Raw genomic sequence first — 27986 nt, forward strand, 5'->3', positions numbered from 1 at the left:
ACATCCCAGAAACACTAAACTTGGCAACACAACCCCTCATCCATGCCTCTATTTTCATACAACAAAAAGAAAAGAAAAATAAAGTCCTAATTAGAGGGAGAGCAATAATTGGTTTTTATCTAATTGCTGCCAGTATCAAGGCTAAACTCTGCCCACTTGGTCTCCTAGCAACCTTGGTCAGACCACACCTGGAATACTGTGTCTAATTTTGGGCACCGCAGTTGAAGGGAGATGTTGACAAGCTGGAATGTGTCCAGAGGAGGGCAACTAAAATTATCAAAGGTCTGGAGAACAAGCCCTATGAGGAGAGGCTTAAAGAACTGAGCATGTTTAGCCTGCAGAAGAGAAGGCTAAGAGGAGACATGATAGCCATGTACAAATATGTGAGGGGAAGTCATAGGGAGGAGGGAGCAAGCTTGTTTTCTGCTGCCCTGCAGACTAGGACGCGGAACAATGGCTTCAAACTACAGGAAAGGAGATTCCACCTGAACATCAGGAAGAACTTCCTCACTGTGAGAACTGTTTGGCAGTGGAACTCTCTCCCCCAGACTGTGGTGGAGGCTCCTTCTTTGGAGGCTTTTAAACAGAGGCTGGATGGCCATCTGTCGGGGGTTCTTTGAATGCGATTTCCTGCTTCTTGGCAGGGGGTTGGACTGGATATCCCATGAGGTCTCTTCCAACTCTACTATTCTATGATTCTAACCCACTCAGCCCAGGGAACAGGCACAGTTAGGCCTCAGGTCTCTTCCACACTGCCTATAAGATACAGATTATCTGATTGTAACTGGATTATATGGCAGTGTAGACTCAAGGCCCTTCCACACAGCTATATAACCCATTTATAATCTTATATTATCTGCTTTGAACTGGATTATCTTGAGTCCACACTGCCAGATAATTCACTTCAGTGTGCATTTTATACAGCTGTGTAGAAGGGGCTTCATATAATCCAGTTCTAAGCAGATAATATAAGATTATAAATATACAGTAGAGTCTCACTTATCCAACATAAACAGGCCGGCAGAACGTTGGATTAGTGAACATGTTGGATAATAAGGGATTCAGGAAAAGCCGATTAAACATCAAATTAGGTAATGATTATACAAATTAAGCACCAAACATCATGTTATACAATAAATTTGACAGAAAAAGTAGTTCAATACGCAGTAATGCTATGTTGTAATTACTGTACAGTAGAGTCTCACTTATCCAACACTCGCTTATCCAACTTTCTGGATTATCCAACGCATTTTTGTAGTCAATGTTTTCAATACATCGTGATATTTTGGTGCTAAATTCATAAATACAGTAATTACTACTAATTTGATTTGTAATAGGCTTTTCCTTAATCCCTCCTTATTATCCAACATATTTGCTTATCCAACGTTTTGCTGGCCCGTTTATGTTGGATAAGTGAGAGACTACTGTATTTACAAATTTAGCACCAAAATATCATAATGAATTTAAAACATTGACTACAAAAACATTGACTACTAAAAGGCAGACTGCATTGGATAATCCAGAACACTGGATAAGCGAATGTTGGATAAGTGAGATTCTACTGTAATATGAAATAATTACTGTGGTAATCCAGTCCAACCCAATTCTGCCATTGGACGATACAATCCAAGCACTCCCAACAGATGGCCGGCCAGCCTCTCAATCATAATAATAATAAGAATAATAATAAGAAGAATATCATACAATCCTAAGGTTAGGAGACACCCCTAAGGATCATCCAGTTCAACTTCCTTTTACCATGCAGGACGACACAAAACAAGCACTCCTGACAGATGGCCATCCAAGATCTGCACAGTAATAATACAAATCGAATCATAGAATCAGACAGTTAGGAGAGACCCCTAAAGGCCATCCAGTCCAACCCAACTCTGCCATTGGACGATACAATCCAAGCACTCCCAACAGATGGCTAGCCAGCCTCTCAATAATAATAATAATAATAATAATAATAATAATAATAATAATAATAATATCATACATTCCTAAGGTTAGCAGATACCCCTAAGGATCATCCAGTTCAACTTCCTTATATCATGCAGGAGGACACAATCCAACCACTCCTGACAGATGGCCATCCAATATCTGCACAATAATAATACACATTGAATCATAGCATCAGACAGTTAGGAGACACCCCTAAAGGCCATCCAGTCCAACCCAATTCTGCCATGCATGACACAATCCAAGCACTCCCAACAGATGGCCACCCAGCCTCTCAATACTAATACTAATACTAATAATAACATCATCATACAATCCTAAGGTTTGAAGTGACCCCTAAGGATCATCCAGATCAACTTCCTTCTACCATGCAGGAGGACACAGTCCAAGCACTCCTGACAGATGGCCATCCAGCCTCTACATAATGATGATGATGATGATGATGATGATGATGATGATGATAATAATAATAATAGAAGCATAGAATCCAAGAGTTTGGAGAGACCCCTAAGGGCCATCCAGTCCAACCGTTTCTACTATGCAGCAGGACACAATCCAAGCATTCACAACACATGGACAACGTATAAATACTATACAATACTACACAGGGACATAGACTCCCTCTACCCTCACCACTTTCATAGTACACAAACAACCAAATGCATACTAAACATAAAGACAACCATACAACAGACATTCAATACCACCACTACCTCAACAAGTTCTCAGCAACTACACCAGACAATGCCACAGCAACGCGTGGCCGGGCACAGCTAGTAGCCTTATAAAAATAGATCCTCACTTGTTACTGTGTAAAGCACCATGCACATTGACTTCATTTAAAATGTTCCATCAGAAAACAAATACGGAAACAAATACCTTTTGCCTATTTTACTCTTTCCTTTAACTGGTGTCTTTTAGTATGATAGTTTTCATAGAAAAAGCTACTGTTGGCACCTCTGTAATAAAGTTGTGCATGAACTCTCACCAAAAGCAAGTGAGCCAAGTGTCCATACATTTTGGCAAGTCTTTGTATACAAATCGGTTTGTGGTTACAAGGAAGCCCATCTCATCCTTTCTGTGCAATCTTGTGAAAATTTGTTTGGAACCAACACAAAGAATTACTTGTGGGCCAGGGGATTATGATTAAATAGAAGCTTTTTCGGCCAGCTGATGGACTGACAGAGAAATCTGCTGGCAAAATTGCTCTCCTGACAAAGATTTGCCAAAAGAGGAGTCAAAAAAAGAGTTAAGAGGTGAAGCTAGGAAGGAGTCAAATCTCTCCAGGGTCACAGCCATGAGACTGGTTTTAAGTTAGACCTGGGTGAAGATCTGACCTCCAGTTAGAATGCTTGAATGCCAGGGCTTCCCAGTTCTCTGTGTTTATGCCACTTTTTTTGAAGGTTAGCATTAAGCCCATCTTTATATCTCTTTTGCTGTCCATTGACATTCCATTTTCTGTTCTTGAGCTGCAAATAAAATAACTTCTTTGGGAGAGATCTTCAGTTTATTCCAGTGCAGATCTCGACCTGCTCAAATATTTAAAATTGTTCGTAACATCATAAATCCTACCCATCCAGCCAAAGATATGGCCAGTCAAGATATTACAGCAGAGACCTTTCAGAGCTACTTCATAAATAAGATCAATCTGCTTCGCTTCGCGAAGGGCTCCCTCCCACAGAGGACACATTGAGGGAACTGGAGGCTTTCTGGCCATCTAGTGACAAACTTCTAGACCTTTTTGTGCCATTAGAAATGGAAGATCTGGAAAAGACTCTAGCTGCAGCAAGACCAACTACCTGCTCCCTCGACCCTTGCCCCTCTCGGTTGGTTAAGGAGTGCTGGGAGGGATTACGAGATCCCTTAAGGAACATAATTAACAGCTCCTTGGAACAAGGAATTTTCCCAGAGTGTCTTAAAAAAGCAGTGGTTCATCCTCTTCTGAAAAAACCAAGTCTAGACGCCGCCATACCTAGTAACTATCGTCCAGTTTCAAACCTTCCGTTTTTGACCAAGGTGATGGAACGGACAGTGGCAAGACAACTACAGCAATTCTTAGATGAGACTGTGTGCTTAGACCCCTTTCAATCAGGCTTTTGTTCAGGTCATGGGACAGTGACTGTCTTGGTAGCTATTACTGACGAAATTCGTTGCCAGTTAGACTGAGGCAGATCAGTGCTATTGGTACTCTTGGACCTTACAGCTGCATTCGACACCATGGACCATGACTTGCAGATTCATCGATTGGCTATGTCTGGTGTACGAGGTATAGCTCTTAAATGGTTCAATTCATTTCTCCGGGACCGGAGACAGAGGGTGGAGTGGTTAGGCCAAAGCTCTGAGACTTCCTGCCTTTGCTGTGGAGTTCCCCAGGGTGCTATCCTTTCGCCCCTGTTATTTAACATCTATGTCCGACCACTTGCTGGACTAGTGCGGAGCTTTGGCATAGAGTGCTACCAGTATGCAGATGATACCCAGCTACTCTTGTGTCTCGAACCTGGGGCAACCACAATTCCTGGAAACTTTAAGCTGTGTTTAGAAGCAGTGATGAGTTGGCTGCGAGCGAGTAGACTAAAAGTGAATCCCGCAAAAACTGAGATACTCTGGCCCGGCCAGCCACCACAGTTAATCCAGTCACTGCCTGATTTCGATGGGGAGGTTCTGGTTCCGTCTGCTACTGTTAGAAGCCTTGGGGTTGTGTTGGACTCATCGTTGACGATGGAGGCCCAGATCACTGCCATAAGTAAGCAGGCCTTTTTTCATCTTCACCAGGCAAGGAAATTGGCACCCTGTCTTTCGATAGAAGCATTGGCAACGGTAATCCATGCAACTGTCACTACTAGGTTGGATTATTGTAACGCCTTATACGCTGGCCTTCCGAAGACAAAAACCCAGAAGATACGAATGGTCCAAAATGCGTCGGCCAGGCTGCTAGCGGGATCATCTATAAGATCCCATATTACACCGATTCTGAAACAACTGCATTGGCTACCAATAGAACACTGGATCTCTTACAAGATACTGGTCCTAACATTTAGAGCTCGAAATGGCCAAGTACCATTATATCTTAGGGACCGCCTCATTCCTTTTTTCCATCAGTGGTCATCTCGATCCTCCCAGGAAAATCTATACGTACTGGGCCCTAGGGAGGTACACCTGGAAGCTACAAGGCGTAGAGCCTTTTCGACCTATGCTCCAATTTTGTGGAACTCATTGCCTCCATATGTTAGAGCAATGTCAGAGTTGCGACCTTTTGTAAAAGCTCTCAAGACTTGGCTGTTTGGTTGTGCATTTAAGTAAATTAGATCTAATTTGCCAAATAGTCACTGTTGAATGTTTTTATGTTGAATGTTTTTATATTGTGGAGTGATATTTTAAATTGTAAGTCTCTCGGAGCACTCTGGTGGAGAGCAACTAATCAAGAACTAAAGTGAAGTGTGAAGTGAAGAAGTGAAGTGTTCCTCAACATATTCAGCGTGTTCTATGGGTAGATGATCCTTAAGGCTGACTTTTGTGGAACCCCTCCCAGCAACTCTAGCACCCTGTGATAATTCACCACCAAAGGTTACAGCCACTATGGCAGTTTGAAAACCTCTTCCTGGCGGCTTGAGAACAAACACCTCATGGAAATGCCAATTCAACCAAGAACACAAAAGAAACATAATTTGATTTCACCCATACACAATTCCAATATTTAAAGAAATGAGGATTCTGTAATTTGATCCTGAAATTAGAAGAGATAATTTAACACATCCAAAAAGGAGGGGAGGGTAAACAACTAAAAAAACCCAACAGGAAATATTTAGGATAAATCAGTTTTGCTATGGGCGAGTACTGATTATTTTAAGAAGAAAAAGCAAGAGAAAATAGTATTTTAGTTGTACAAGTGGAGTTAGGTGGTGGGGACTCAATACATCATGTGGAGGTGAAATAAACTAAAGAAACAAAAAAAAAAATCAGTCCCAGAATGAGTAGTACAAATGCCAGACTATTCCATAAGTATGCAAAACCCCTGGGGCTAAAACTTCAGGTATGTGGATGTTCTGTATTTCCATACAAATGTATGCAAAACATCATGAGTTTATTGCTTACCTCCTGGAGGTACATTGGGTTTGTAACAATGAATCCAATTTGGCTCTTGTTAAAGGACAATCTGTCCTTGAGTTTCTTGCTTTACATTTTCTACCCTTTAAACCTCACCTGCACAGCTTGTCAGTAATAAGGGGCCAAAATTAGATAGGTAAAGCCTCTTGGGGCTCGGAGCTGTGTTTGTCTCTGTCTTTGTTCTATGTTTAGGCACTGAATGTTTGCCTTGTATGTGGTGATGTGATCCGCCCTGAGTCCCCTTCGGGGTGAGAAGGGTGGAATATAAATACTGTAAATAAATCAAATCAATAAATAAATAAATAAAGGTTTTTAGCACCTCCCTTTTCAATAAGATATAATGATTAATTAGGATTGTTGTTGTATGCCTTCAAGTTATTTCAGATTTAGGGCGAATCTAAGACAGCCCTATTCCAGAAATTTCAAGATTTATTCAAATGTGGATCTACCTATCTTCCTCTGAGGCTGAAAAAGTGTGACTTGCCACACCCAATGGGTTCAGAGCATAGTCTGAGGTTCAAACCACTACTCCACGCTTTCTGAATTCTTTCCCTCTCTGTTTCCTACCTAGCAGTATTTCTTCCTTTTCTCCCTCCCGCCCATTCTTTTTCTCCCTTTCCTTTCGCCCTTCCTTCCTTCCCAGGGATGGGTAGTGGTGACATGGGAAGAGGGCTGTGAGCAGCGGGGGGGACGGAATGGGATAGGGAGGACGAGTGGGGGGAGCTTGATGGATCACACTTAACAGCTTGTGTGGGCTACATGTGGCCCAGGGCCCACATACTTTACAGGCCGGCTTTAAAACCATGATACAAATTCGCACAAGTGTTGGGGTTGTTGTATGTCTTTCGAGCTGTGTGGCCATGTTCCAGAAGTATTCTCTCCTGACGTTTCGCCCACATCTATGGCAGGCATCCTCAGAGGCTGTGTGGCATGGATAAACTAGGCAAGGAAAGGAAAAAATATATATCTGTGGAGAGTCCAGGGTGTGGCAAGAGTCCTTTGTCACTGGGAAGCCAGCATTAATGTTTCAGTTAATCACCCTAATTAGCATTAGAAAGGTTTTGTCTCTTGCCTGGGGGGCATCCTTTGTTCAGTCATTAGCGTCCTTGGGTCTCACAAGTGTTGTTTTATGTTATTTGAGGCTGTTATTGATTCTGGTAAATTGCTGATGTATTTATGTGTTGTATGGCACGATTATGTGCTGCGTTGTAAGCCGCCCCGAGTCCCTTTTGGGAGATGGTGGTGGGATTTAAATAAAGTTGTTGCTGTTGCTGTTGTTATTTAAAAAACTGTTACAGGCAAGTATAATTTTTAGATTCATTTAAGAACCTCTTGCTTCACCAGTGATCCTTAAGTTTTTATTATCCAAATGGTTTGGATTTCATCTCAGAAGTTTTAGCCAATATGGGCAGAGCACAGGATTTAGGGAAGTCTCAAACGTCTGAAGTACTAAGAGTTGAGAGTCACTGCTTTACACTATACAGTACCTCAGGTTTAGGCCCTGCTGTATATCTAAATGTTTATTGCTGTTTGAGTAGGCCCACGGAATCAAGGGGACTCAGGGCGGATCACATTACACATATAGGCAAACATTCAATGCCTTTTAACATAGAACAAAGACAAACAAACGTAGGCTCCGAGCGGGCCTCGAACTCATGACCTCCTGGTCAGAGTGATTCATTGCAGCTGCTCTCCAGCCTGTGCCACAGCCCGAGCCATATAGTTTTTAGGAACCATAAACTTCCTGGGCTAACTAATTGGATTGTGTCGCTAATAAATAAATAAGCATAGTTAAGAATAATTTTTATTGCATACATATGAATGTTATAAGGAGCCCCGGTGGCGAAGTGTGTTAAAGCACTGAGCTGCTGAACTTGCAGACCGAAAGGTCGCAGGTTCAAATCCCGGGAGTGGAGTGAGCACCCGCTGTTAGCTCCAACTTCTGCCAACCTAGCAGTTTGAAAACATACCAATGTGAGTAGATCAATAGGTACCGCTTCGACGGGAAGGTAATGGCGCTCCATGCAGTCTTTGTCGGCCACATGACCTTGGAGGGGTCTACGGACAATGCCGGCTCTTCGGCTTAGAAATGGAGATGAGCACCAACCCCCAGAGTCAGACATGACTGGACTTACCGTCAGGGGAAAACCTTTACCTATGAATGTTATAACAAGATTTTATTAGTGTATTGATCCAGTAGAATTTTACTAATTCAAATTGATGAGTTATCTCCCCACACCCATTTGATATAAAAAGTTAAGTTTAATAGGGAAGTTGTGGACCAGGAAGGAGAGTGTCAAGCATGCAGGCCTCTTGGAGACTTGGAGTAAATTAATTATCTTGCATAGTACTGCCTCAAGGTTTGTGGGAGGGTTAACTTTATTTTCCACTGAAATCATGGGTTCCTCTTAAAATTTCTCTAATGGTAACAGCCTGCATCTAGTTTAGACTAGTACCAAAATTGCCTAGCAGAAAGTAATAGACTTTTTAAAGTACCTTGTTTGTGAAGTTGAAGGCTAAAGTTCATTGGCTAACATAATAAATAACAGGCTAAAAATAAATTAAAGTAATTGGAGGTAAAATTCCTTTCAGGCTCTATACCTTAAATGTCCTGTTTGGGGAAAATCTTAAGGACTATATTACCTCTCCTTTTTCTAATATTTACATGTAGGAAATATGAATGCAGACTATGTGCAAATTTCACAGCCTAACCAAAAAATATTCTTAGTGTCTTGATTTTTAGGCCTGTTCCTTCAATTATTTAGGGCACAGAGTCAGAAAATTGTATTGGATAGACCACATCAGCTCTATTTTTTAATATTAATTTTTATTTACATACATTAATAACTTACAGTGAAACAGAACACAAAACAGTGAACATTTTACAAACAACAACCTCACCACCAAGGCCTGAACAAGTATCATTTCATTTACCATAAAATTTATAACAATGTCATATCCAAAATTCTTGACCAACAAGGTTGTATTGTTTTCCTTTTTCACTTTCAAGAACATATTTAATAAAAACTGACCAGTATAAATCAAAATCAGATCTATTAATTTCCCCCCAAACACCCTCATTTCCATTGATAATTTATCATTTAGAGCAGGGGTCCCGAAACTTTTTAAACAGGGGGCCAGTTCACGATCCTTCGGACTGTTGGAGGGCTGGACTATAGTTGGCCACCAAGCAATAATAATAATAATAATAATAATAATAATAATAATAATAATAATAATAATAAAGAGGGTTGGAAGAGACTCTTTGGGCCATTGAGTCCAATTCCCTTCTGCCTTTGAGCACCAAAAGCACAAGCAAAGCACCCCTGACAGATGGCCTCCCAGCCTCAGTGATGATAATAATAAAGCTTTCAAATAACAATTAGCAGCACTAATTATTATTATGTATGCTGGAACTCAATTGACAGACCCAGTCTTTTAGACTCGGAACATGCCCACCTGTATTTTATAAGTGTTTTTATGAATGTCTGATGTAATTTAATAACATTTTAATTGATTCACAATGTATTGTACAATTTTTTATATGTGTTTTATTGTAATCCGCCCTGAGTCCCCTATTGGGTGAGAAGGGCAGGATATAAATATTGTAATAAATAATAATAATAATAATAATAATAATAATAATAATAATAATAATAATAATAATAGTTGGAAGAGAAGAAGAGACCCCTTGGGTCATTTAGCCCAACCCCCTTCTGCCTTTGTGCCACGGGGGCCAGATAAATGGCTTTAATGGGCCACATGTGGCCCCTGGGCCTTAGTTTGGGGACCCCTGAATTAGAGCTACATTCCATATCTCCCCATACCATGCTTCCAGTGTGAGATTGGTTACAGTTCCTTGCAATTATAAGTCTCGCCGCTGTGAGTAAAATAATAACCAATTCTTTCTTTTCCATTTCTAAATTCAACTTTGTGGCATCCATTAATAATGCTAACCTTTCATCCGGAGTGATGTTTAAACCTATAATGTTACTGATTTCTATAAATACGTTATTCCAAAAACTCTTCACCTGGGAGCATTCCCACTATAAATGAAAATATGTCCCTTTATGCATGCCACATCTCCAACAGAGGTTAATTTGTTTCCTATCCATCATCAGCTCTAGTTTCTTACATATGGTGTGTCGAATGATTGGAATGTTTGTATCTTTGCTTCCAGTATGGAATAAGTAGGTGTTCATGTAGTACACTTCTTTTAATTTTTAATAAGTTTCCCTCATGCTTAAAAATATTAATTTAAACACTACATTAAAATACCCTGATTTTTATATGGGCAAACAGTGAAGAGTGGTATATGGCATATGTTCCATATGTCAAAAACTAGAGCTGATAGGGGAAAACCGATGCCGTTTTTGGAAGCAGCAAGTCAAATATACCCAGAAACAGGTCTAACATTTGAGGCACAAAAGTGTGGGTTGGCCAGTGTTATGAGTGTTGCCTCACTGAAGTTGTAGTTGTAGTTGTAGTTTATTGTTATGTGCAGTTTATTGTAGTTGTAGTTGTAGTTTATTGTTATGTGCAGATAGAGTAAAAATTCTATTTTTGCAGAAGTTTTCATGTGTGCCAGATCTGATTTGCACATAGTTCCATGTATTTATTGAGTAAACTTACATTCTTTCTTTTAGAAAATTTTCTTACATGAAAGTTTACAAAACATCTTAATGAATTTAGCAAACTAGTTGGGAAGGGGAAATTTGTAAATGGATTTAAATAATTTGGCCGAATAACATCCCAGCGATACAGTTAATTTAGTGCTACTTATATATAATGAATTAAGTCTAATAGTTTGTCTAAGCTAGACCCAATGAATCAATGAAGTATTTAATTATTCAGTCTTTTTGGCGTTAACAGGCCTAATCTGATTGAGATTAACTGATTTAGGCCATAGATTTCAGAACTAACAAGCTGATTAATAGCATTGCAATAACTTACAAAATGTCATTTGAAATTATTTAATTTTATTTACATTCTGTTTAATATGCTGCATAGTTCTGTGATATAGCTTGAACAGTGTCTGTCTTTGTGTTGTAGAAGATGCAAATTTGCCAGAAACGTGAGAGGAGACTCTGTGGGAGGGGTCTGAAGCTGAACTTACCTCTTTATTATTGTGCATACTTCCCCTCTTCCTCCCTCTGTCTTTTGGATCTTGGACAGCCCTGAGCTCAGTTCTGATTTCTGTATGCTATCACACAGTATGAAGGAAACGAGAACTGTAAATAAGGAGACTATGCTTCCTTCAAAGCTTAGTGTCTGTTTTCCTTCTGCTGTGCGTTAAAACTTGAATTTAACCAGTCACATTTTTGAATAGGTGTACTTTTGTACACTAATCTTGTGTGTGTGTGTGTGTGTGTGTGTGTGTGTGTGTGTGTACGTACGTCTCCTCATGGATCTTTCAAAGAAAGATTTCTGTCCAGTTTTTGTCATCATAAATTCACACTGTTGCTGCAGTTCCCACAAGGACTATAATAAAGAGGTAAGAATTTCTGTCATACTGACTTAAATGAGATATGAGGTTACAGGGCTTTCAAAAAGAATTATCCTGTTTTTTAGCTTTCTCAGCAGTCCTGGCTTTATATTTTGAATTTCTTAACTTCCAGTAGGGATGTAACAGCTTAGGTATAAATGAGTTGCCAAATAAGCAGTTGATGATCATATTTTATATGGGTCTGAGGTCTTTCAGTTGGAAGGCATTAAAAAATTTCAGGTCATGTAATTATCAGTTGTGAGTGTCTGTGCTCTACACAGGCAAGATTAAACTTAATAGTAAATGAATCTCACAAGGAAACTGAGTAATTTCAGCTTTTGTCATATGGTGCAGTACAAACATGAGTGGTTCTCATTTTAGTGGTCATGCTTTATTTTAGGAATTAATTGAGCAGATACGAACTTAGCATGGTTCTGTAGAAAAAAAAATGCCTTTCAGTATATTGTTGTTTGTATGTTGGACTCTATGTCCATGTCCTTGAAAGTGTTTCATGTAGGATTTCCTCTGTCCTGTTCCAGAAGTTATGGTTATGGAAATTTTGAATTTCATCCAGTTTTTCAAGTGATTGAATGTGTAAAATTGAGTATTTATAACTTCTGTGGAATTGTTATGTTTTCAGAGAGTTTTATATTTTCAGTAATACTTTGAAAGTATTCTTACCTCTGTATTGGCAGACCCCTGGCAGGGAGGAGTGTTGAAACTAAGACACTGGCTTGCTTTAGGTCACATAGTGAGTTTAGGGTAGGAGGAAAGTTTGAACTAAAGATTTCCTAGTCACAGTATGCATCTACACTGGAGAAATAATGCAGTTTGACACCACTTTAATTGCTGTGGCTCAGGTTAAAGAATAATGGAAATTGTAGTTTCATGGGGTATGTGCCAAAAAATGCTGATGCCTCACCAAACTGCAAATTCCCGGATTCCATAGCATTGAGTCAAGGTGGTGTCAAACTGCATTGAATCTACAAGATAGATGCACTCATAGTCCTACTGATTGGCCACTACTCTGGGTTTTGTTTCTGTATCTCTATGTGACATTGAAAAAAGAACAAAGCTTTTACATTAGTTTCTATAGCAATTAGTATATATAACAGTGGGTTGCTCTCAGATTCTAACTCATAGGGCCAAAAACTAACCTTTCTTCCTATGGAAAGAATTTGTTAGAGGAAGCTTCTTTTGTTAAAAAAAAAAAAGGGGGGGGAGCTCTTAAATGTCAAGATTGAGTTCAAAAATGCATATGCATGTAAGATCTATGTGTATAGATTTATAACCTGAACACATGTACCAAAAAGTCTATTATAATTAGAACTATAGTATTTAATCTTGGAGCTTTTTAGTCAATTAGAAGAATTTGAAGGCAAGTTACATAAGTATTTCCAGTTATGGGTTTGAATGAGTGTATGGGAACCTAATAACATAGTGATATACTTGACTCTCCACATCCAACTGTTCACCAGTCAATAAAATATTTTAAAAATTCCAAAACACAATTCTTTATTTTTTGATTTTATGTAAAGGACGGCATTGTATTGCTCAAATGTATACAATGAGAGTTGAGCATCCACTGGTTTTAGTATCCACACCAGAGGTCCAGAATCAAATCCCAGCTGATACCAAGGGCCCAGTGCAGTGGAAAAACAAACACTATATGAGGGTATTGGAGTGCTAAAATACAGTTCTAGTCCACATGATTATACTAATGTAATTCAAACTGCTGAAAAGAAAATTGTTGCTTCAGAAAACAAAATATAACCCCAAACTACACATGCATTTCCTGTATGTGAAGAACAAAAGTGCTGATGTGATTAAAAATTATGTAGCCATAAAAGTAAAAATCACCATGTCTGATGGTTAGCTTTTGTTAGAGGTGCATGTTTTGTTGTAATCTTTCCCCATTGCTGCTTCTGTGTTTCAGGGAGTCAAGCCAGCCAGCTTTGATAAAGTAGCAATTCCTGAAGTAAAGGAAATAATTGAGGGATGCATACGTCAAAACAAAGATGAAAGGTAAGTGCTGGTTCCTCTTGGACTAAGCAGAAGGAATGGAGCCATGAAGCAGCAATGCTTTATAATCTGTTAGATATTCTCTAGTGATTGTAAGTACTACAGTGTGTAATCTCTAAATGGTCAGATGCACAAAGCTGGATTTGTTTTGCAGGTGTTATCTCAAAAAGCAAAGTGCATGTTAAGCCTCTTAGTTTGATTTGGAAGTGTGTCATGTTGAAATTCTAGGTATAAATAATTACTAATCCTTTGGTAGAGAGGATATAATCATCTCATTAACCATTCATCTAATGTAAAATGTGTCTTTATTTAGAGGTAGGGTCTGTTAAAAATTGAGAAGGGGGAGTAGAGATATTTGGTGTCTTAGCAACTGACTGCTGTTTTATGTTATACCCATTTTACCCTTTCTCTACATTTTCTGATAATAAATGGTACTTGCTACCAATTTCAAAAGCCTGTCTTGTGCCCATATACAATTTACTAGCTCATAAAAACCTTTTGCGGAATCTGTCACAGCAAGTTTATTAGTCTAAACTATTGTTCATATGAACTCAAACCAAAAAATAAATATGTATTCTCTTTCCTTGGAAAATGTGGTCTGGATGTTGGAATGAAATTTAATTCTTATGTGAAATACAGGTAGTCCCCAAATTATGAACAAGATAGGTTATCTAGGTTTGATCTTAAGTTGAATTTATAAGTCGGAACAGGTACATTTTTAAAGTTTAACTCCAGCCAAAAATACATATTTTTTTTTAGCTTGGAATAGCAAGGGAAGGGTCTGTGCCCCTGTTCAGAAAATTTCACCTCACACTCTGTCCCTGTGATAACTGGATTTAAAAAAATGTAGCCTGTTGTGGAAACAAAGATTGGTGATAAAGCTTCAGTTGAGACACCTTTTCTCCATGATAACTCTTTCAGGAGTGAGTTTGTCTTTCTAGAGAAATATTTCTTACTTCCTGTTGTTTGGGCCCTGTTCTTAACTGTGAATCGTTTGTAAGTCAGATGTTTGTAACTCGGGGACTACCTATATGTCTAATCCATTTGAAAAACGGGGAAATAGTTTGAGTTTTTTTACTTCTCAGTAAAACTTTTTTAAAAAATAATAATTTATTGAGGTTTTTTTTTTTTTAACGTTGGTTAGGTAAAATGCCTCACTCTAGGTCAGTGGTTCCCAAACTTATTTGGCCTACCGCCCCCTTTCCAGAAAAAATATTACTCAGTGCCCCCTGGAAATTAATTTTTTTAAATTTTAATACCAATTAAACAGAAAGATATATGTATTAATGTTTCTACCTTTTTCGTAAAATATAGTAAAGAACGGTGTAAATTAGAAACATTAAAGTTTGAAATTATGAAACTATTTTTTGAACTCAGAATAGAAAGGTAATACAGTTATTCATCGCCCCCAAATGCACCTGTGGCCATCACCGCCCCCTGGATCTCTGCAGCACCCACTAGGGCACCCACTAGGGGGCGGTAGCACCTACTTTGGGAATCACTGCTCTAGGTGGACAAGGGGAAGAGGGGAAAAGGAGTGGGGGGGGTGAGCGGGATAGTGAGGGGGGGGGGGGTAGGGGGGATGTTCTTAACTTCCATTCTTCTCTATAATGTTGCTTTGCTGTTATAATTAATGTCCACTAATTTCCTTATTTTCCTTCTCTTTTCTTTGATGGTACTTGTTATCTTCTCTTTCATTTTCATATTAATATTCTGATTTTTTCTTTTTTCTTCCATTCTTTTACCAGTGTCTAGACTCGTCTTCATTAGCTTGTTTGGTGTCCTTGACATTAAAAATGTCAATTGGTCCATGTTCATATCAATTATTTTCTTTATCCATTCCTCTCTCATTGGTGCTAATTTTTGTTTCCATGTTCTCGTGAACACTATTCTTGCGGCGGTTGTTAAATAGGTGAATATTTTGTCTTCGTTTTTGCTCCAGTGGATATTAGTCATTCCCAATCGAAAGTATTCTGGTAGTAATTGCAATTTTACCTTTAAGACTTTTTGGCATACGCCGTGTATTTCTTTCCCAAAAGATTTTGCTTTCTCATATGTCCACCACATGTGGAAGTGAGATCCCTCACACTGCTCACATTTCCAACACTTGTTTAGGTCTTTAGAGAATATAGCAATCTTTTTCGGTGTCATGTGTTCAGAAAATTTCATCTCACTCTCTGTCCCTGTGATAATTGGATTTTGAAAAATGTGGCTTGTTGTGGACATAAGGATTGGTGATAAAGCTTCAGTGGAGACATCTTTTCTCCATGATAACTCTTTCAGGATAGATTTCTCACTTTCTGTTATCTGGGTCCTGTCCTTAACTGTGAATTGTTTGTAAGTCCGATGTTTGTAACTCGGGGGCTACCTGTATGTCTAATCCATTTGGAAAATGGGGAAATAGTTTGGGTTTTTTTACTTCTCAGTAAAACTTGACATAGTTCCCCTTCCCCAAGAATTCTCTTGTTCATTTTTTCTCCTACGTTCAGGTATGCTATCAAGGACCTTCTGAATCATGCATTTTTCCAAGAAGAAACTGGTGTGCGGGTAGAGCTAGCAGAAGAAGATGATGGTGAGAAAATTGCCATTAAGCTCTGGTTACGAATTGAAGACATTAAAAAGCTTAAGGGCAAATACAAGGATAATGAAGCAATAGAATTTTCTTTTGACTTGGAGAGGGATGTTCCAGAGGATGTCGCACAAGAAATGGTAAGTAACGTAAAGGTTAGAAGTCTGCATAGTTAGAGCCTTGAGTAACCCTGATCTTTAGGTGTAATTTTCAGTTTGATTGCTTAGATAAAAATGAACATTTAAAACATTATGATGGAGAGAATTGTATGGGAAGAGGCAAAGAAATCTAGAAGCCCCCAGTTTCAGACAAATCCCATCTCACCCCATTTTCCTAGTTTCAGGCAGCCATTAAAGTCAACAACATTGGGTGTTCTTCGATAATTTGATCACTGACACCAACTTTGGACTTCTGTACTTCCCTACCGAAAGATTATTTGCATATAATGTGATGAGACATTGTTGAAATCTTTAAATTTAAGAAGCAGTTACTAGGGCAGAATGGGCTTGCTCTAGTCCACAGAGTGTAGTTGTGTGTATATCTGAACCTATTCAGCATGTGCCTCAAAGTATTAAAAAGCGAATTTTGAAATTGCCTAGTCATAATTTGGTGGAAATGTGCCTTTATGATATCCCAGAAGAATTATATGAGTGGATTCAGCCACTCAATTCTCAGTTTAAAGATTTTATACCATAGGAGACTTCTATCACATATGGAAAAACACCTGAATGCTCATGATATGGAATAATTGAAAACTAGCTATTATTTTTCATTTCCAATGTATAAAGTAACATCTTTAAAGGATTTTGCAAGAGGCTTCTGTTAAATTAAAGCAGAGTTTCTCAAACTGTGCTCCCCCAGATGTTTTGTACTTCAGCTCCCACAATTCCTAACAGCTGGTAAGTTGGCTGGGATTTCTGGGAGGAGCAGAGTTTTGAGAAACACTGATATAAAGAAACAGGTACAGTTCTGTCTCATTCATAACATCAGTATTTATAAGGGCTATATAATAATAATAATAATAATAATGATGATAATGATAATGATAATAAAGATGCGAAACCAGTGGTTCTCAACTTGTAAGTCCCCAGGTGTTTTGGCCTACAACTCCCAGAAATCCCAGCCAGTTTACCAGCTGTTAGGATTTCTGGGAGTTGAAGGCCAAAACATCTGGGGCCCACAGATTGAGAGTGTAGAGAAAGGTTGTCCTATTACACACAGTATATAATAGAAACGAAGTAGCAAACGTATAATAAACAAAGGCACATAAGATTTAAACAAATATAAACTGAATATTAAGTGTTAACCTCAGTTTATGAATTCTTTCATTTGTTACTTTGGAAAATATATAAACATGAATGCAATGTTTGCTATAATGCTGTGAAATAGTTTATATTTGTTTAAATCTTATGTGCCTTTGTTTATTATACGTTTGCTACTTCGTTTCTATTATATACTGTGTGTAATAGGACAACCTTTTTCTACACTATATATAGATTTCTGTGTTATACCAGTGCCCACAGATTGAGAACCACTGTGCTAAACGTATCTGATGCAGAAAAGGAGGGCTTGGGCCCCTATAGAAATGGATTATTAGTGTGTATTTGAGAGAGCAAGTGTGGTGTATTGGTTTCAGCATTGGATCATGACTTCAGAAAACTGTGTTTCAGTTTGTGCTCAGCTAATGTAAACCCACTGAGTAAGTCACACTCTCTCAGCTTCAGAGAATGGCAGAGGAAAAAAAGTTTGAAATGATTTGAATTGAACTTTTGGAATTGGAAGTGTGACTTTGAGGACAGCATTCACAGCTGATCTTTAGTGTCTGGGCAGGTATATGTAGGAGGTATATATTATATAGTGTTGGACATGTTAAACTTTTATCAAATGAAGGTAGAGAAGCAGCACACTAGCAGGATTTTGGAATCCTGTATTAGTATATATGTACATAATGAGATATCTTGGAGATGAGACAAGTCTAAACATGAAATAACAATAAATAAAGGAATGGAAATGACACAATGGGAATGCAGAGTTATGCCACCCCCCTCCCCCCAAGAAAGCCCCTTGTTTCCGTGAGACTAGATTCCCGCTCTCCTCTGTTGCAGGAATGACATGCAGTAACATCCAACCATACACCCTGCTGGCTAATCCATTTGTTAAATCAGTTCATTATATACAAAAATATGCTGCAGGATTAAAGATCCCGCATTAAATATTGTGAATATGAGGAATCTGTTAAATTGAGTACACATTTGTACTTTGAAATAAGTGGTTGGTGCTACTCATCTTTGCTGCTGCCAATTATCTAGGACAGGCCAGCACAGTCTGACCCTCCAGGTTCAGCTCCCGGAATACTTAGCCAATGCACAAGCTGGCTAGGGCTTCTGGGCGTTGGGAGTCCCAAACACCTGGAGGGCCACAGGTTGTGCAGACCTGATGTAGAGCATTGTATCCTGACCTCCCCATTTTCTAGAACAGGTGATGGCTGTTAGCGGTGAATACACTTGATACCTTCCCAATGGAGGTGTAGATACAGATGTTCAACAGTGATAGCACATGTGTTACTGATTGTTACATGTAGGGATTTTCTTTGTTTTTTTCATGGGCGAGCTCATTCTTAAAGATAGGCTCAGCAATATTTTTGATGGGGTGCTATTTTTAATTATTTTCATGCATGATCTAACAGTGATTTAAGTTTAATTCGCTTAACTTGAGTAAATTTCCAATTTTTGTTCAGGTTGAGTCTGGCTATGTCTGTGAAGGGGATCACAAAACAATGGCCAAAGCAATAAAGGACAGAGTGTCCTTGATTAAAAGAAAGAGAGAACAGCGTCAATTGGTGAGGGAAGAGCAGGAAAAAAGAAAACAAGAAGAAATCAGTCATAATCAACAAGTAGAACAGCAGTTACAAGCAAGTACAGCCCAGCAAGGAACAAAACATGCTATGTCTGTCACTGGTATTGCAACCATTCCCACTACTTCAACTTCAGTTTCTACTCAAGTGGAACCTGAGGAACCAGAGGCTGATCAACACCAACAGCTGCAGTACCAGCCTAGTATTTCTGTTTTATGTAAGTACTAGCATACATCCCCAGTTTTGCCCCAGGTTTTCTTTGTAACTCTTTCTTTTCTTCCTCTTTCCCTCATACCCATGTCCCTCAAATTCTTTCTTTTTTCCTTCTTCCTTTGCTTTTCCTCATATACCTTACTCCCTCTTCCTTTCCTTGCCTTTCCTTTCTTTCCTCTTCCTTCCTTTGTGATGCAGACACATACACAAACACACACATTCCCCTTCCAAAATATAAATCTTAGTTGAATTGCTTCCTTCCTTATGAGGTTGAGGTCCTAACTGTGGCCTTCAGAGCTGTGTTTTAGGCTTCATGGTGCGACCATTTTGTTTACCAGTAGTTAATCCTTTATATCTATACATTGCTCCCTTGTAGCTGTATCTGAGTATTGCATATAAGCATAACTATAGATAAGACGCTAATCCTTTGCATGCTGCAATTTTGTACTTTTGGGGGCCCTCACGCCCAAATGGAGTTGATTTTGTAGTTGAAACTGCCAGAGTAATTTGCAGCGCAGCAGTAGTTGGATGGAATCAGTGGAATGCAGAACGAAGAGACATCCAGAGACTTTGGTAAAACTATATACAAAGTTTTACTGTAAGCAGTAATGAATAAGACAAACAGACTTGCAGACAAACGCAGGACTTGACTCTCACTCTAGATCAGACAGCACTCAACTCAGAACAGAACTGAACTGATGCAATCAGCAATGCACAAACACTTGTGTCTAGACACTCCCCAGCTCACACATTAACAGAAACACCATGATTATTTGAAGTTTGGTTCAGATCCATAAAGCCGTGTAAGAGCCTTTGTGGAACAAACAAACCAACAAACATAAATGCCTATTTTAACTTTTATATAGAGAGATTGGTTCTATGTCTCACCTAACCCATCTAATGAAAAAAGAAAAGGACCCGAAACTGATCCTTGTGGCACCTCTGCAGTCACAGGAGAAACTTTTGAAGTTGATTCCTGAAATGAGACAGAGATGGCATGTTATGCAGCATAGTAATAATAGCATATTTATAGTTTATAAAGCTATTGTCCTCCCAACCCTGTTACACGTCTGCGAAATGTAGACTGTGTACAGATGATCTTCTGGCAAGCAAACTAGTCAAGTGTAGGCTAGGCAAAACTACGCTTTTAGTGAATCTGTAATTGAAGTGAACGAACCCAGAGGGTGCTCACCAATGCGTCTTCTTCATCCTGGAAAGAAGTGACGAGTGGAGTGCCGCAGAGTTCCGTCCTGGGCCCGGTTCTGTTCAACATCTTTATTAACGACTTAGGCGAAGGGTTAGAAGGCATGATCAAGTTTGCAGATGACAGCAAACTGGGAGGGATAGCTAACACTCCAGAAGACAGGAGCAGTATTCAAAACAATCTTAACGGACTAGAGAGATGAGCCGAAACTAACAAAATAAAGTTCAACAGGGACAAATGCAAGATACTCTACTTCGGCAGAAAAAATGGAATGCAAAGATACAGAATGGGGGATGCCTAGCTCGTCAGTAGTACGTGTGAAAAAGATCTTGGAGTCCTTGTGCACAACAAGTTAAACATGAGCCAACAATGTGATGCGGCAGCTTAAAAAGCCAATGGGATTTGGGCTGCATAAATAGAAGTATAATGTCTAGATCCAGGGAAGTCATGCTACCCCTCTGTTCTGTCTTGGTCAGCCCACACCTGGAATACTGTGTCCAATTCTGGGCACCACAATTGAAAGAAAATGTTGACAAGCTGGAAAGTGTCCAGAGGAGGGCGACTAAAATGATCAAGGGTCTGGAGAACAAACCCTATGAGGAGCTTAAAGAACTGGGCATGTTTAGCCTGCAGAAGAGAAGGCTGAGAGGAGACATGATGGCCATGTATAAATATGTGAGGGGAAGTCATAGAGAGGTGAGAGCAAGCTTGTTTTCTGCTGCCCTGGGGACTTGGAGGCAGAACAACAGCTTCAAACTACAGGAAAGGAGATTCTACCTGAACATTAGGAAGAATTTCCTCACTGTGAGAGCTGTTCGGCACTGGCGCTCTCTGCCCTGGAGTGTGATGGAGACTCCTCCTTTGGAGGTTTTTAAGCAGAAGCTGGATGGCTATCTGTCAGGGATGCTTTGAATGCGACTTTCTGCATCTTGGCAGGGATTTAGACTGAATGGTCCATGAGGTCTCTTCCAACTCTATGATTCTATATCACACTCAACTCCTGGAACAATTCCATCAGCGTTGCCTCCGAAAAATCTGGCAAATCTCTTGGGAAGCTGCTGCTGCTCAGTTGTTTAGTCGTCTCCGGCTCTTCATGACCTCATGGACTAGTCCATGCCAGAGCTCCCTGTTGGCCATCACCGCCCCCAGTTGCTTCAAGGTCAAGCCAGTCATTTCAAGGATACCGTCCATCCATCTTGCCCTTGGTCGGCCTCTCTTCCTTTTTCCTTCCATTTTCCCCAGCATCTTTTCCAAGCTTTCCTGTCTCCTCATGATGTGGCCAAAATACTTCAGCTTTGCCTCTAATATCCTTCCCTCGCGTGAGCAGCCGGGCATTATTTCCTGGACGATGGACTGGTTGGATCTTCTTGTGGTCCAAGGCACTCTCAGGATTTTCCTCCAGCACCAGAGTTCAAAAGCGTCTATCTTCCTTCGCTCAGCCTTCCTTATGGTCCAGCTCTCGCATCCATAGGTTACTATGGGAAATACCATTGCTTTGACTATGCGGACCTTCGTTGCCAGTGTGATGTCTCTGCTCTTCACTATTTTATCAAGGTTGGCCATTGCTCTCCTCCCAAGAAGTAAACGTCTTCTACAGTCTGCATCTGCAGCGATCTTCGCACCTAGAAATATAAAGTCTGTCACTGCCTCCATGTTTTCTCCCTCTATTTGCTACTAGGTGTAGTTGCCATGATCTTGGTTTTCTTGACGTTTAACTGCAACCCAGCTTTTGCACTTTCTTCTTTCACCTTGGTGATAAGGCTCCTCAGCTCTTCCTCACTTTCAGCCATCCGAGTGGTATAATCTGCATACCTAAGGTTGTTAATGTTTCTTCCAGCAATTTTAACTCCGGCCTTGGATTCCTCAAGCCTCGCATGTCGCATGATGTGTTCTGCATACAAGTTGAAGAGGGAGGGTGAAAGTATGCAGCCCTGCCATACTCCTTTCCCAATCTTGAACCAGTTTGTTGTTCTGTGATCTGTTCTTACTGTGGCTACTTGGTCTTTATACAGATTTCTCAGGAGACAGACAAGGTAACTTGGTATCCCCATACCACCAAGAACATGCCATAGTTTATTATGATCCACACAGTCGAAGGCTTTAAAATAGTCAATAAAGCAGAAGTAGATGTTTTTCTGAAACTCCCTGGCTTCCTTCATTATCCAGCGGATATTGGCAATTTGGTCTCTGGTTCCTCTGCCTTTTCTAAACCCAGCTTGGACATCTGGCAACTCTTACTCCATGTATTGCTGGAGTCTGCCTTGTAGGACCTTGAGCATTACCTTAACTGGCATGGGAAATAAGTACCACTGTATGGAAGTTTGAGCATTCTTTAGCGTTTCCCTTTTTTGGTATGGGTATATAAATTGATTTTTTCCAATCTGACGGCCAATCTTGTGTTTTCCATATTTGCTGGCATATGGCATGCATCATCTTGACAGCATCACCTTCCAAGATTTTAAACATCTCAGCTGGGATCCCGTCGTCTCCTGCCTTGTTGTTAGCAGTGCTTTTTAAGGCCCATTCAACCTCACTCCTCAGGATGTCTGGTTCTAATTCACTCACCACACCGTCAAAGCTATCCTCTATATTATTATCTTTCCTATACAGATCTTCTGTATATTTTTGCCACCTATTCTTGATCTCTTCAGCTTCTGTTACGTCCCTGCCAACTTTGTTTTTGATCATGCCCATTTTTGCCTGAAAATTGCCTCCGATGTTTCTGATTTTCTGGAAGAGATCTCTTGTCCTTCCTATCCTCCTGTCTTCTTCCACTTCCATGCATTGCTTGTTCAAAAATAGTTCCTCGTCTCTCCTGGCTAACCTCTGGAATTGTGCATTTAATTGGGCGTATCTCCCCTTATCGCTGTTTCCTTTCACCTTTCTTCTTTCTTGGGCTACTTCCAGTGTCTCAACAGACAACCATCTTGCCTTCTTAGTTTTCTTTTTCTTTGGGATGTACTTTGTTGCTGCCTCCTGAACAATGTTGTGGACTTCTGTTCATAGTTCTTCTGGGACTCTATTTATTAAATCTAGTCCCGGAAATCTATTCTTCACCTCCACTGCATATTCACTGGGAATATTTGTGAGATCATATCTACCGTATTTTTCACTTTATAAGAGGCACTCCCCCCCCCCCCAAAAAAAAATAGAGGGAAAAAGTCAGTGCGTCTTATAAACGCAATATGACCTCACGTGGGCGGAGCTAGAGGGGTTGTGTGGTTACCTGGGTGACCTGGGGAGCGCGATCTCGCTGCTGCCGATGACAGTGTTGAAGAGCAGCAGCAGTAGCAGCAGCGCGATCCTGCTCCCCGGCCACCACTGTCACCACACGCCAACCTCTCCCCGCAGAACAGAACAGCAGGTCCGCAATGCCGCCGCTCCTCACAAACACTACAGGAGCCCGGCTGTCATACACGGCCAGGCCCCTGTAGTAGCTGCCGGCAGTGATAACATTATCCTCCACTATCCGTTGGGCTGTGAAAGGCCTCTGAGCGGGCCAAACGGTTGGAGAAACCTAAAGCAAAGGCGATTCAGGCTGCGGCCACAAAGCGCCTCAGGACTGCCCCTGGTGGCTGTTCCTTTTGGCCGCTCTTGGAGGAAGCGTGAGCACACAGGCGCAGATTTTGCCCAGACTGCCTTTTGAGGCTGAGAGTGCTCGGGCATTGGCCCCCTGGGCTTTCTCCCGCTGCCTGGAGGCAGCTGAGCCGGTTGAGTGGCTCTTTCCCTGTGCCTCCTTCGGGAACACGGGATGGGCGGCTGAGCTCCGCCTCTGCCCTTTGCAGCCTTCGGGAGCGAGGGCAGAAACATAATACCACCCTCTGCCCCTCTGTCTCCATCAGGAACAAGGGCAAAGCGGCTTGGCCCCCCCCCTCTGCCCCTCTGCATTCTTCGGGAGCAAGGGCAGAGCGGCTCGGTACCGTCCTCCTCCGCTCTGCCTCCATCGGTAGCAGAGGCAGAACGGCTGAACTCCACTCCTGCCCCTCTGCATCCTTCGGGAGCAAGGGCAGAGAAGCCTGATACCGCTCTCTGCCTCCATCAGGAGCAAGGGCAGGGCGGCTTGGCCCCACCTCTGCCCCTCTGCTTCCCTCGGGAGCAAGGGCAGAGCGGCTCGGTACCGTCATCTTTCCCTCTGCCTTCCTTGAAAGCAAGAGCAAAGCAAAACAATCGCTCCACGAATTGCTGATAAAAAGCGCTCAACTCTGCCCCTAGTGGCTGATGTTGCGGTAATGTCTACATATTACATGTTATTTTATTAAAATGTTCTAGGTCATCTTTTAGTTCAAATTATTTTTCCCCATTTTCCTCCTCTGAAAACTAGGTGCGTCTTATCATCAAGTGCGTCTTATAAAGCGAAAAATACGGTAATTGGTCTGTATATTTTCCCCATTCTCTTTAGTCTGATTCTAAATTTTGTAATAAGAAGTTCGTGATCTGAACTACAGTCAGCTCCAGGTCTTGTTTTCACCGACTGGATGGATGTCCACCACCTTTGGCTGCAAAGGATGTAGTCAATCTGTTGACCATCTGGTGAAGTCCATGTGTAAAGTCGTCTTTTAGGTTGTTGGAAGAGAGTGTTTGTTATGCACATTGAGTTTTCCTGGCAAAATTCTACCAGCCTACGTCCTGCTTCATTTTGTTGTCCCAGACCATGCTTGCCTGTGATCCCGGTTATCATTTGATTGCCCACCTTAGCATTCCAATCTCCTGTAATGAGAATAATGTCTCTTTTTGGTGTGTTATCCACTAAGTGCTGCAGGTCCTTGTAGAACTTATCTAATTCTGATTCTTCAGCATTTGTGGTTGGGGCATATATTTGCATCTCTGTGATGTTAAATGGCTTGCCTTGAACTCGAATTGAGATCATTCTATCATTTTTTGGGTTGTATCCAATCACTGCTTTCACAACTTTATTATTAACTATGAAGGCTACTCCATTTCTTCGGTGTTCCTCTTGTCCGCAGTAGTAGATCTGGTGGTCATCTTTTGTGAAGTGACCCATTCCAGTCCATTTCAGTTCACTGACCCCCAGAATGTCTATCTTTAATCTTGACATCTCACCAAAAACCACATCCAGTTTGCCCTGGCTCATAGATCTTACATTCCAGGTTCCTATAGTGTGTTGATCTCTAGAACATCAGATTCATCCTTCACCTCCAGCACCGTCGGCCGTTAGCCTTCCTTTCGGCTTTGAGCTAACTGCATCATCACATCTGGGGCTACTTGGACTAGTCCTCTGCTCCTCCCCAGTAGCATTTTGACCATCGTCCGACCTGGGAGTCCTATCTTCCGATGGTATACTGACATTTCTCTGGTTGTACTGATCCATGTTGTTTTCATGGCAAGAATACTGGGGTGGGTTGCCATTACCTTCCCCAGGGATCGCACCTGGTCTGACCTCTCTGCCATGATCTCCCCGTCTTGGGTGGCCCTGCACGGTATAGCTCATGGCTTCATCGAGGCACTCAAGCCCGAACACCATGTCAAGGTAACGATCCAAGCTGGAGCTCTTGGGAAGACAGGTGGACAAATGTCAGCTTGCTGGAAGAAGCAAAGAACATCGGCATTGAAGCAATGCTCCTATGCCACAACTTCGCTAGATTGGCCACGTTGTCTGAATGTCCGATCACTGTCTCCCAAGAACGGAAAATGGAATGTTGGTGGACAGGAAAAGGTATTTAAAGATGGGCTTAAAGGTAACCTTAAAAAACTGTGGCATAGACACTGAGAACTGGGAAGCTCTGGCTCTTGAGTGCCCTAACTTGAAGTCAGCTATGATCAGTAGTGCTGTGGAATTTGAAGAGGCATGAATGGAGGGCGAAAAGGAGAAACGTGCCAAGAGGAAGGTGCATCAAGCCAACCCTGACTGGGACCGCCTTCCATCTGGAAATGAATTGCCTTACTTTGGAAGAACATGCAAGTCAAGAATAGGGCTCCACAGTCATCTACGTATCCCAACGGCAAGATACTACACTTGGAAGGCTATCATATTCGGACAAGAGATCGCCTAAGTAAGTAAGTTACTAAGTAACAATAACATAGAATCAGAGTGCTGATGCTGCATTTTTTTGCTTTGAGGAAAGAAGATATAGACCACTGTTAGTACTAATTGTGATTTCTTCTTCATAAAGTGGAAGTAAAGTAACTTGTAAGCCGTTTTGGAACTTGTGACTAGGATGTAGTCTAAACCTTTTATTTTTGTCATCTTTACAGCTGATGGCACAGTTGACAGTGGCCAAGGATCGTCTCTCTTTACTGAATCGTGTGTGAGTAGCCAGCAGACTATTTCGTATGGTTCCCAACATGACCAGTCTGTTCCAGCCGCAGGATATGCAGCTGGCCAGGCACAATCCCAACAACCTGGAGGATATCAGTCATCTGCAGTGGTAAGTATAAGACTGAAATAGCAGCGCAAATGCTTCTCATTCAACCTTGTTCCATTTGTGTAGATTTATTTATTATTTATTTACAGTATTTATATTCCGCCCTTCTCACCCCGAAGGGGTCTCAGGGCGGATCACATTACACATATAAGGCAAACATTCAATGCCTTAACATAGAACAAAGACAAACGCGGGGCTCCTAGCTGGCCTCGAACTCATGATCTCTTGGTCAGAGTGATTTGTTGCAGCTGGCTGCAGCTGGTTGCTCAACAGCCTGCGCCACAGCCTGGGCTATTTAAGCAGGTCTGATCTGAGGTTTGATTTCAAGAGGAGATTCTGTGCTTGCATATGCAAGTGTAGGATAGGATGTAAGAATGCAAAATACCTTGTTCTTACATTGGTTCTGTTGATCAAGTGTTGCTAGATTCTTGTTGGAGCATCACACTAGCACGGTTATTGCATATATGCAGTCTCTGGTGCGACCAACCATTCTACAGGTACACATACAGAGCTGTGTTTCACTCTTGACTTGGTGGGTGAGAACAAATCAATTTGCACAAGGAGTCAGTTGAAAGAGTGATGGCTGTTGCTCAGATGTAAGATCTAATGATTATGCTGGCATATCATTTTATATTGAAGTGGTGAGGATTTTAGGGAGTACTGTCATGTGAATATGTGAGAAAAATATCTTTGGGTAGATTTCCATTTAGTTTATGATATCCAAAGATGCCAAATGTCAAATGTTACAGAGCTGCAGATACAGTTAATACTGTGTGAGGAAAATAATCATGAGGTTTACAAAATAGCTGAGTATAGTATATATACGTTTTGTAAAAGTTGTACAAGTTTTCAATTACAGCTAGTGAAGGTAAGGATTTCTGACCATTATAGAATGCTGCATGCAAACGCTGCAATTTGAAATGAACCCACTTTTGTGTTTCCATTTAATTACAGCTTGCATTTAAATTGCTCATGGGCACAATTACCTTTCCCACTTCATGTGTTCATTTGTGTTACCCTTTATTTGGTACCCTTTTGTGGTATGTTTTCAGAGCTGACTTTGGGAGTCTTACAGAAAACCTGCTACCCTACTCTTAAATCCTTTTTACCAAATTTGATGCTTATGGAGTTTAGCGAGGCAAAAATGTAGCTTCTATGAAAATAATTTGTCCATGTCCAGTGAATGCAGA

The 27986-nt window shown here is 40.8% G+C and overlaps 1 protein-coding gene across 1 annotated transcript in view; it reads left to right on the forward strand.

The window, feature by feature from the left end:
* Window positions 1–27986, forward strand: part of wnk1 (WNK lysine deficient protein kinase 1) — a 131766-nt gene that overhangs the window by 47799 nt on the left and 55981 nt on the right. Inside the window, 4 exon segments of the mRNA XM_062981130.1 lie at window positions 13488–13576; window positions 16063–16282; window positions 18880–19213; window positions 26627–26799. Coding sequence (XP_062837200.1) covers window positions 13488–13576; window positions 16063–16282; window positions 18880–19213; window positions 26627–26799 — 816 coding nt within the window.

This window comes from Anolis carolinensis, chromosome 5 (assembly GCF_035594765.1).
Source record: "Anolis carolinensis isolate JA03-04 chromosome 5, rAnoCar3.1.pri, whole genome shotgun sequence".
Lineage (NCBI taxonomy): Eukaryota > Metazoa > Chordata > Lepidosauria > Squamata > Dactyloidae > Anolis > Anolis carolinensis.